Genomic DNA, 12,065 nt, shown 5'->3' on the forward strand with positions numbered 1-12,065 from the left:
TTAGGATGATAAAAGCTCTTATTTCCTGTGTCATGAGCCACAATGATAGTGCTGTGATCCTGCTCTACCATACTATTATTTCCTACAGCAAACTGATGTGTGCAGTTAAGAGTTTCCTCTATGGCATGAGATATAACATATTACTTTGTTATTTTAACAAAAGGCTCACTCTTTACTCCAGCAGGCTAAGCAGAGAGAACCAAAAAAACGGTAAGGTTTTCATAGTAAAAATGGGACACTTCAAAGGCTTTTTGTTGCAGGTAATATACATATTCCTAAATTAAAGAAAAGATTTCCCACCCAGCCCTGGGAAAACGATGACTCAGATTTCTATTGCTGTGACCACAGTCTTTTCCTACTTGCTTATTTCCTTTATTGTCCCAGATGGGAAATTTGCATTGTAGCCAGGTAGAACACATAACAGAATACATAATACATTTATCACAATATGAACCCGTTTACAAATAAGAAACATACATTTATAAGATTAGAAAAAGAAGTTGGCAGCTTAAGTAATCTATACAATAAAATATACAACAGTTGTTTGAATTAATCGGGTCAATATCTGTGAGAATAAAGCATAACTTCTATTGCAAACACTGTTCCATGTTGACAGCTTATGTAAAAATACTGCTACAATTCAAACAAACAATACAGTATTTAATTAAAGACAACACACAAGCTGCTCTGAAAGAATACATTTTTCTGCACGTTTGTCTAAAATAAGGGACAAATCTGCTCACCCCAGTATGTACAGTGCTGTATCTTGAGATGTTAGGTTTCATTAAGCATGATGAGACTGTAGATTCTCTATCCCTTAACATTCAATTGCAATCTATGTCTCAATTGGCAGTTACTCATGGGATAATACTACATTCTGACAATCAGAAACAGCACTCATCTAAACAAAGGTTATAATTTTTAGAAACTGTTGATCTGTGCAACTGTACTGTTACTACAGGAATTAAATCTATGTTTTTAAACATAACCAAATTATCTGTGTTCCACAGTAGGGTACGTTGAATAAAATTATACATGTAAACAAAAAGGAAAAATATGAACCCATAAAAATGCACTTTCAACATATCTGATTCAGAAATTTATAAAATATGCTGATCCTCCTACCCATATAAAAAACCCTGTATGTAATACAAATTATGTATTGTTACAATTCTGTGCCATGGTAGGAGTGAATAATGAGAAATTTTGGTTTTCAGGTTAGAATTCTGAAAGAAACAGGGGAAAGATAATGCAAAACAAAATGCATTTTTTGCAAAGCAAAAAAGTAAAATGTCACACTTTGACCTTAAATCTCATGTTACTCTCATACTGGAGCTCTGTATCTCCATTTTACGACAGCAAACATGGTATCCACATATAGAGTACTGTATATCACAATCAGTGTACAGCAGGTTTTCTGGGCGTTCTTAAAAAGAGGTATCTATTTAAGAAGGTATCAGCTTATACAACACAGCTGAGTTGTTTATTCCATATTTCCAGAACTTTATAGGTGAAAAAGTGCATCCTGTCCTCAATGTTTAATGCACTTCCATGTAGTTTTTATTTGTGCCAGTTGGGTGTCCTTTTTAAATCCTAAAGAGGTTTTTGAAAACGTGTACTGTAATGTATGTATTCTTCTCAGTTCAAGACTAAAAAGGTTCCATTCCTTCTGACTGTCAGTGTTGGACATTTGCTTAAGCCCCAGAATTGAATAAATCTCTGCTTTTAATTGATTTATTCTTGAGATAAATCTGTTCTATGCTTCAAGCAAAAATAAAGAAAGGAGCTTAGTCACTCTTTTAACTAGGAAATTAAAGTTTTCAAGTCCTTTGTTTTTTCTTCTTTATCAGCAATACTTATTAATAATTAAGTGTTGTTGTGGATGTCCTATGATGGCCACTACTGTTGTCTAGTGCCCTGGGCCTTAAACTTTTGCCTGAAGGACCAAGTTAGGAGAGAGAATGGTACAGTATACTGTATAACATAGAATTCTGCTCAAGGTCTGACCTGAAACAAGGCCTTGTGACTCGCCAGCTACCATAGACTTTTGTCAGCACACCTGGATATTTCAATATTTATCCCCATTAGTAATTCACTCTGTCCAAGCTGTCACCTTTGTGCAAGAATATTATCCTTGTTCAGCTCAACACTAACCAGGAGGTCCTACTCAAGAGAACAGACTGTCAGCATGAGGCTACAGTAGGACCTTCTCTTCCTAACATGCTGATGCTGCACCAGGATCCTTCTCCATGAGTTGCACAGTTGTTGAGTAAAATTCAGAATTCAACATTATCGATCTAGAGAATTAAATTGCTATCCTAACACATTTGAAATCAATTTAATTAATCTAAGTAACAATATTTAATTATGAGTATCTGAATGTTGAGTATTTTTATGAGACTGTTTAACATGTTAGTACAACCAATGTTATAGTAAATGCATAATCCTTGTGTTTGTATCTCTTTGTAATTTTGATATCAGTTATACTGTATCTTGATAACTCTTCGGTAAAAGATTTGCCATTTGTACCTACATTACAGTAGGCATATTGTTTCATGTATTTCTTTGAATGTTTTTATGTACACATTATATGTATTGATAAATGTGAATTTTGAATCTGTGTGCAGACTACTTGTTATTCTGTTGATTGATTTTCAACAGCCAAGAACATCTCACACAATTTACTGTTACAATTAATAAATTGTGCCAGTAAATTCACACAACTCCTACACTGCTTTTTTCATTAAATTACATAATAACATGAAAATATCTAAATTTATTTTGCTTTAAACATAATATTTTTATAATGATCTAATCTACAGTATGTGGGTCACTGATTTCTAATGTTTTATTCACTGCTGGGGTCTCTACTTAAAGCAGAACGTCCGTGCACTGTTGTCAACTATTCTCTACTGATTTAATATCTATTTGACCTAACTCCACTTCTTTTCAGTTCTCTCTCATTCCTCCATAGTCTGCTTTCCTGAAACTGTAAGCCTTTATTTTTGACTGGACACATACTGTTTCAATTCATACTTCAAAGCATGGGGAATTAATTTAAAAAGGAGAATAAGAAATGCTTCTTTTACATAAAGAGGTGTGGGCATCTACTGTACAACTAGCTTTCTAGCCAGGTGGTTGAGCCACAAACTCTGTGCACTATCAAGAAATGTCTGGAAAATATTCAGATTCCCTTTGGTTACTGATCTACCAAAGAGGCAAGATGGGCATCCTCTAATCTGCAACCTTTTTAATGTTTATAATGTCAATGGTCATCTTCAAGCTCCACAACTGTAAAGCACCGCAGCATCTGCAATATGAAACAGCTTTTTCAAGTTGCTAGCAGGATCAAAGTAACTTTCATCATTTCCCTTGGAATGATCTCTGTATCACACCCTTGCAAGAATTGTGTGGTTGTATCCTTTAAAGTCAAGGCCTTCACAGGCTCTGTGAATATCTTGTCCTTTATAACTAGGAATACGTTCAGAATACTATATTCTTTAGAATGCTTTACTTTGTGTACTGTAAGACAAGATCACTTTATTGGCCATATACAATTTCTTGTATTAGGAATTTGTCTTTTCGCATACCCCAACTTGCTCTCCATGAGACACACAGACAAGGAGAGAAGCTTGGGGTCAGAGCACAGGGTCAGACATTTACAGTATATGGCACCCCTGGAGCAGTTGGGGTTAAGGGCCTTGCTCAGGGACTCAGAGTAGGATTCCTCTGCCAGCCACGGGATATGAACCAGCAGCCTTTCAGCCACAGGTGCAGACCTTTAGCCACAGAGCGTAAGTTTATTCTGGAATGTACTGTAATTAGTTCAATTGGAGGCTAATGAAAAATAGGGCACTGTATCGTAGACTATATTTTATCAATTTACTGTAGATTTAGGACAACCCATAGCCTATCCAACAAACAAACAGCAAAGGTAGAGGGTTTAGTTTAAATGTCACTTCATGTTATAAGTAAGGTGGACCTTTACTGAGCAAATAAGGAAATAATTTTACGATTCACAATATTGGCACCCTATTATGAAAATGCTTTTCCCAATGCCTCTATCCAGCATCACAACCAGTTTTTCTATAGGAAGGGTGTCAATGGGAACTGTGGTGGTTGCCATGGCTACAGCTATTGGCAAGTAAGGACAGTTGTTGAGGAAACAATCGTCATGAAATTGAGTAGCCAGGCCCTGATTAGTGATATTGTCACAAAATGGCCCAAGCGCTGGCCAAAGCAGGTCCTTTTCCCCAAATGATTGCACCACTGTAAAGCACTCAGTTATATCAAAGTGCAATTTATTTATCCCAACAAGAAAAATACAAAAAGATTTACAAAACAAAAACAGCTCTTACAACAGAGACAAAAATAAATCCCTAAAAGATCCAGCTAGAACTCTCCATACATACTCTGACACCCTTAATCCTTCACTCCCGAACATCCAACTCAACTAAAGTTCTAGGCTAAGGAGCAGCTTATACCCTTCTCCCTGGAATCAACCATTGTCCTAATGATCTTTTTTACACACAATGTTTCACAATTCAGTCTGGTCATAATAATTTCCAAACCAAAAGAAGAAAAAAGATGTATCCAAAAATAACATTTTACCGCTTCCCTTTTAGGCTTTCCCCAAGTAAAAGTAAAAAAGGAATCTTCCCATTGAAACCTGCCTGTGTTTTTACATGCTATAAATATGCCTTTAGAACTAGGGGTTAGGTTTGGACCTTTGGAGCCACCATAGGCGGACATCATGACAGTACCAGAAAATCTCAAACAGCAAACAAACAACCGTAAGTACCACACGAATTGATAGTGCTCTCTATTCACACGGTCGCAACAAAAACGGACAATACACTCAACATGTATGCTTATATGGTAATGTATCTGGATGCCACTATGCCTCAAGTTAACAGTCACTTTTTGTATTAGCTGTGTTATATTAATCTAATCACAAGCTAAAGTGTAATTATGACCATTTCTATGCAGTAATTGGATACCAAGAATCCTTTTACAAATCAAGCTTTTCAACCATATTGAGCCTTCCAATTAGCCCTGCAAAACATATTCTTTATAATGAATGAAAATGCAATATGTGCTGAATTTAAAAAGTGCTACATTTGTAGCAGTGTTTAAATTAAACAGTATTTCACTCAAAATAGATATAGAAAACCCCGGAATTCCTTAAGCTACCAAAGTATCAAAGTCAAGTACCAGCTCAAAACTCCTTCAGTTCAGAAATTTGCATTTTCTGCTTAATAACCCCCCCAAAAAAACATAAGTAGTGGTTATCTAATTATTTTGTTCTTTTGAAGGATTTTGTGGTACAGAAACTTTAATTGCACAAAATTCCAAAAATTAAAATATCATAAACAGAATCTCTCAGATGTAAAGCTCAATTATCATTTCCATTGACATACTTTTTCTTTGAAAAGGCTGCTTATAAAACTACTACATACAGTAAAATAACATGTACTATTCTAGGTATTAATAGAGCTGTTAAACGTTATAACGTTAAAACACGTTTGAGTAGTTGTATTACTCTAACCTCATAATTGAACCTTGACCATGTGTTATTAAAATCTATGAAAGCAGGGCTATTATGCAAGAAGCCAGGCCGCCTCATAAAAAAAGATAAAAAAAGAGACAGCAATGAAGAACAGCTCGTATAGAAGAAAGGTCCACTAAATTAACACAGGTTTGCATTACAGACCTGGCATTACTAGCAATTAGTCTGACATTTAATAAAACACCTTTCTCAGAACTGCTAAGACACTGTCATTCGGAAAGTAGCCTCAGCCATGCCAAAGCTCAGGCATCTCTGCTCGCTGGTGCTTCTCACACTGAAGCTTTGTAGCATTCAGTGCAACATGCTGGTCGGGTGGTTATTCTAAGCATTTGTTTTACGCTAATGCTTACAAATCAGACGTTTAATGTATTTTACTTTAGAAAAAGTAAAAAAAAAAGTGCTTTAAAAAGTAGAAATGTTAAATCCAGCAGTTAGCTATACTTATGTTTCCTCATTGGAAGGACATACTGTATTGCTTAGAACTAAGAACAATACATCAGGGACCTCTTTAAAAAAAACCTTAATGTGGGTTGTATGCAAGTTTCTATGTTTTTATAACATGGTCACATTCTTAATCCCATTATACACATAGCCCTACAATTAATCTTATTATCCACCCCCATAATAAAGCTTATTTACTTTGATATGAACACCTATCCTACAGTACCTCACAACCTGCACTGGGAATGTCAAATCTAGTCAACAAATATAACTTTCGCAATACAGTTTCTGCTGACAATTGTATAAAGGAGTAGCATTCCTAGATCACTACCAGTTTTGGTATGTTTTTTACTGTTGTACTTGGATTCCACAAGGCTAAGCCATGTGTAGCCTGATCAAGGATAACAACCAGACCAATGTAGCCTGACCAATGTACAACCAATTCTTTAATCTAGATGTTCATACAATACTGTATATTGAAATAGAAACAATTGGAAACCAATAAAAATAATTAGTTATTTCCAAAGAAATCACATGACAAAGTTATGAGTCCTTAAAAGAAGCCCTCTGTTTCTTTGCTGCTTTGTTACTGTAGCACAATGATACACAATACAAACATAGTTCAATGGCATTGTTTCATGAAGTCTCATATGCTTGTAAGCCAGCAACAACAGCTCCTGCCAAAAAAAGAAAAGAGGAGCAAACCTTCTTATTTGTGTACTTTCACAGAAAGGTGAGAAAGGTGACACATGCAAATTGTCAAACCAAACTTTGAAATCAAACACTAGCAGATAAGCCTTTGGCTCAATTTAAGAATCTGAAGTTCCCTCCCTGAAAGCAGAGTTAACCGCTATCCACAACAAGATGCAACTAGAGTTTTCATATTTTCCTTTAAGTAGAATAATTTTCTTGAATTTATTTTAATGTGATTTACCAGTAGTTTGACACTCAGTTTCTATATTTTCTCTGAACATTAAATAGTTTTTTTCCTTTTTTTCTCCAAAGACTGTTGAGCACCTCACTCTTTCAAAACCCTGCCAAAGACGTGATGATGAATTAATTATGAGTAATACAGTTAGAATAAAAATTTTGAATTACTTGGATTAATAAAAGCAAGGGCAAAATCCTAGGCAAAAAGTAACTGTTTTCTTATCATTTCCCTACTAAGTATTATCTTCTAAAGCGTTCTTTTCTTTATGAATCATATTGGCAAATATTTAAAGTCTGTTCAGCTGTGAACATCCATAATGGAGTTGATCTGCTCTGTGCATGAGCATCTTTCTGTGAATGAATCTGTCAACCTTATCCTTGGGCAAAGTACACTTGCTGCACACCACATAAAAAAGCAAATACAGCATAAACTAAATATACAGTATCAATTTTAATATTGATTGGTATTCTACAATTATTTAAAGCATCACAATTATCAGCATTAAAAATGTACATAAACCGGTTGGCAGCAGTGATTTTAAAGAAATGGATTAAATCAATGGATATATTACTTACAAGGGGTTTACAAAAATGAGTGCTGTATCCACTTATCTATTAAGAAAAAGGTGTTTTGGACACATACAGTAAATATGGCAGTGAAAGGTATCATGTGGTAATTTTTAAGCAGTTTTTAGTTTGTCCTTGAAGAAAATCCTACTAAGTGTTCATGTTCTTGTATAACACAATCAAACTCCTGACCAGACATACAGTTCCTTTACTTTGAGATCTCGATGAAAACAAATCAATTTTTAATATACATTACGATTTGCTGCCCACTTCCTTAAAATGGATAGATAATGACACATAACACTTTCATTTGCAGTCAATCCCTGGTATTTTTTTAAATTTTAATTTGACAATATTTAAAATATTTGATTTATTGATGGAAATTTGCCAATGTACTTATAGCCTGCATGCCAATTGTACAGTTGATGAAATGTATACATCTACTGTACTAATCATTTCTAAAATTGCCAAAGTACCTGCCAATGCAATGAAAAGGAGTCATTTTACATTAGGCATGTAGGTGTATACAATATAGGCCCATGGCTTCAGTCTATGTACAGTATCTAAGATTGTCTATCCATAAAAAAAAGTAAGGTCTTCTCCCCTAAAAATACATGAGATTATTAGTTTATTCAAGTGTCTATGTAGAAAATGTTAATTAGAAAACCATTACAATGTTTTATTGATCCATCCACTTTCTAACAGCTTTATCTAATACTGGGTCACAGAGGTGCCAAATTATGCCACTGCAGGTGTAGCGGAGCTAGTTCGGATACAGTGATGTAGCAGGGACCTCAGCTGCCAGGGCTGGGAGAGGTCTCCTTTAGCTCATGCGGCTGACCTGGGTTTGCGCCCCAGGTGTTGTGGGATGAAACGGGTGGCAGAGGGCACGATCCCACGTGGAACCACGACAGTCACAAGGCAGGGTAAACCCTTGACAGCACTCCAATCTATCACAGGCTATAAACACCAACACAAGGATACTGTGGTTTCTGTCAGTACTTATCCAGTATTTTGGCAAAATTTAAACTGGCTATATTCCATGCAAGCAGAAGATTGCAAAGATTTCTTATCCATTTTTTTTTATTCAGTGTAGCTATTCAAGGCTTGCATAAAAGTCCTGGTTTCAACATTGCTTGGATTCAAGGGCAAGGTGAGATTCTGACAGCTTCAGGTACTTAAATAATTACTAGCTTAATTTGCTATCATTTTAGTCCATTTTCAGCTGTATTGTATTACTGATTATGTTGTAAATAATTTTTATGCAGATGACTAGAGACTCACAAAACACCAATAAAAGGAAATAAGTCAGTTATATCTTTTTCTCATTATAATTATTTATATTATACAACAACACATGCTTGTCACAGTTACACGGAGTCTCAAATGCATTTCTTTAGATATCAACATTTTCAAATTGTGGGCACCTTTTTTACACACATAGACAGAGGAACTTACCTAAACAAATTGTGGGCAAATTATCATCATCTGGGTGAAGTTTGTTTTCTGCAAGCTGAACAGGTCTTTTATATAAATTGCTGAAAAAATGGAAATACAGTACAAACTGATAATGTACATTTTATAAATGTTCTTGTTTTAATTGAAACCATTTATCTGCACTACAGTGCTGTGCAAAACCTTACACATCTTAAACACAATCAACTTAAAATATTTTCTAAGCAACAATGATTTAAAGTCCCACTAATTATTCAACTATTATAACAAATTTTGCCTGTTATTAATGCATCTTATTTTGGGTGTGAAGAAACCAATTCAATATAGCAATCATCAATTCATCTTAATCAAGATCTTCACACACTTTAACCCAGCTGTTTAAGGCAAACTGAAGATCACCAGACAATATAATATGTTGGAGAAGATAAACCGTTCCATTTACCATTTAGATTTAAATTAAATGAGTGGGAGGTGGTCATCATTAAAAATATGTTCTACTCTACAAATTAATATAGTTAAAAGGTGTACATCACAATACAGATCAATATTATCTTGAAACAAAATGGTTAAAATTCAAGCTAAGATAAATTATTATCAGACAAGATCACAGAACTATGGGGATTTATAAGTAGGAAAAAAACAAATGAGTAGAGAAATGAGAAATGACTTTTGCAGAGCGGTACAGTATGTATTACAAGGTAATTACATTAAATAACACTGAATGCAAGAGGTCATTAATTTTAAGAAGTAAATCCACACACAAGTACTTGGGAAGTCCTTGGCCCAGGATCATAGCAAGTAGTGTTTTAGAAGCAATTTAGAAACATTTTAATAAAATTCTTTACATTTATTACCTGGTTTGACTTCTGCCTTTCTCCATTTTCAGACTCACATTCTTAACCATCAGCAAAATATCATTTACATGAACACTTCCTACAAAAATAAACATAATTAGTAAATCAAAATGCAAAAAAAAAACCAAGTTATAAAAAATTCCACCATGAATTAAACATCACATTTTATGATCTACCTTACTTTTGTGTGTTGAATAAGATATTAGAAATCAGTGTAATTTACACAAGAGTTTGACAACGTGCTTAAAGATGGTAAAGTATGAGAACAGATCTTTAAACAAAATGCCACCAATACAAATACTTTTTTTTTTACCACAGAGAGTAAAAGGAATTTACTCTCCTATGGCAAACCATAATTTCATTTAGTATTACTGTACACTTGAACACAGTGATAACGTTATACTACATATATGAACATATTGTATATGCCCACAGGCTATGAACCAACAGAATAATTTTAGCTCTGGCACAGGAAAACTCATTTCATGGTGGGATATAAACTGTTACTGAAACAGCTGGTAACTGCCTTAATGGATCTGCAGCATCTACAGGATGGGTCTAACTGAAAATCATGGCAGAAGGGATGAAAATGGTTAGCAACATGATTTAGTCATCCTGGAGGAATATAGTGTTTACAGTGTAGCGAGGGAAGGCCGGCAGAACCTATGATCTTGTAAATAAAACCGACATCACTTTGTGAAAAGTCTTTAAACTTCACTCCCAATACTTGTTCAGCACTACTGTGCCATGTTAACACACCTTCAACCTTTTCAGCTGGTTATGGAAAGTGATTTGCTGTTGTGCTTTCTTCACAATGGTATTTACATTGCCATCTCCCATGTAATGATTGTTCTGACAAACTTGGGGAATCTTGACACAATGACAATTTATGATTGAAGGTCAAATCAAGGTGCTCCGTTTCTCATTGTGAATGATAACTTTGATTTGTCCACAGTGAGCTCCACTTAATCCAAACACCAGTTTGTAAATGTCCCCTCCGTACATACTGTAGCACTTACATTCACTGGCACTTTTGATTAGTCCCACAAAGCGTCATCAACATCTTTACTGTCTCCTGAGTAGAAACAGGAATTTGTATGCAGAGATTAAAAAAAAGTGGAGAAAGTACGGTGGACTTTCAGTAGTTTGTTCCCGGCTTCTCTTCTTCCTTGTTAGCAATCGTTATGCCCAAAAAAATTAAATAAAGACTGTGTGCAGGGCTCAAGCTGGTGATATCCCTGTGCTGTTGCAGGAAGTCCTTATAAAAATGTTACAAAAAACGCAAATCCTTAACCGATGGGCAGGTGAAAGTTAAAAAACCAGGCTGGGACAGTTCAATCGAGATAAATCCATATTGTAAAGGCAGAAACTAGCGAGAGTCCAGGAAGCAACGATGAGAATGGTGCACACAAGGAAGCTCCAAAGCTTCCTAATTAACGAGCAACAGTAAGGGAAAAGAGGAGGGTTAAAGTAGTAACAGGAGTGAAAGGTGATAGGAAGATTAGTCACGGCGTGAGCATCTAAGTGGGTGCGTGTGGGAATGTTGAAGGCGTTTGTTAGAGCGTGATCGTGTGAGTGCGGAATGCGTAACATTCCTTTTCTCTCATTGTGCTCTTAATGTGATCTTATATTGTGTGTTTCTGTACTGCTCATTGATGATCATTGACCCACAATCTACCTTGGTACACCAAGGTAAATGTTACAATTGTTGTTGCTGAAGGGACCCCTCAGACCTCAGCAAACATCCTCTCTGCTTTGAAGCTAGAAGTGTTTATTCTTCCAAGTGTCACAAACTTTATCTAAAATCTAAGATACTGTAACGCTATGGGGTTCACGTGGGCGCCCTCGCCGCTGCCGCATCAGGTCGGCTCCCCACCGTCTGGGACTCTACCCGGGCCTCCAGCGTCACTCAACAGCGACTCAGCCACTTGAGCCAAAGGGAAATCTCCCATCAGCCCGGCAGCTGCAGTCCCCGCTATTCACAGGAAAGGGCGGTGACGTCACCACGCTGGTAAGCCGGCTCTCACAAGCAATGGAGGCCGTATGCGTTACACTCTCCCCAGCTTAATTCGCCATCCTCGGCGAAGGGCTATCCCATCCCACTCTGACACCAATGTAACACTTCGGGGTTCACGTGGGCGCCCTTGCCGCTACCGCATCAGGTCGGCCCCCCACCATCAGGGACTCAAGCCCGGGCCTCCAGCGTCACTCAACAGGGACCCAGCCATTTGAGCCAAAGGGAACTCTCC

General features: G+C 36.3%; 1 protein-coding gene across 7 annotated transcripts in view; it reads right to left on the bottom strand.

Annotated features, from left to right (window-relative positions):
• The window catches only part of LOC148678282 (uncharacterized), a 98,483-nt gene that overhangs the window by 61,374 nt on the left and 25,044 nt on the right, over positions 1 to 12,065 (bottom strand). For all 7 annotated transcript variants that reach the window (XM_088633163.1, XM_088633167.1, XM_088633162.1 and 4 more), the window contains exons 7-8: positions 9,817 to 9,895; positions 8,966 to 9,045 (exon numbers count right to left, since the gene is read on the bottom strand). In XM_088633163.1, the coding sequence (XP_088489289.1) occupies positions 8,966 to 9,045; positions 9,817 to 9,895 (159 nt within the window). The remainder of the gene's footprint in view (positions 1 to 8,965; positions 9,046 to 9,816; positions 9,896 to 12,065) is intronic.

The sequence above is a fragment of the Lepisosteus platostomus genome, chromosome 1, assembly GCF_059453375.1.
Source record: "Lepisosteus platostomus isolate fLepPlt1 chromosome 1, fLepPlt1.hap1, whole genome shotgun sequence".
NCBI lineage: Eukaryota > Metazoa > Chordata > Actinopteri > Semionotiformes > Lepisosteidae > Lepisosteus > Lepisosteus platostomus.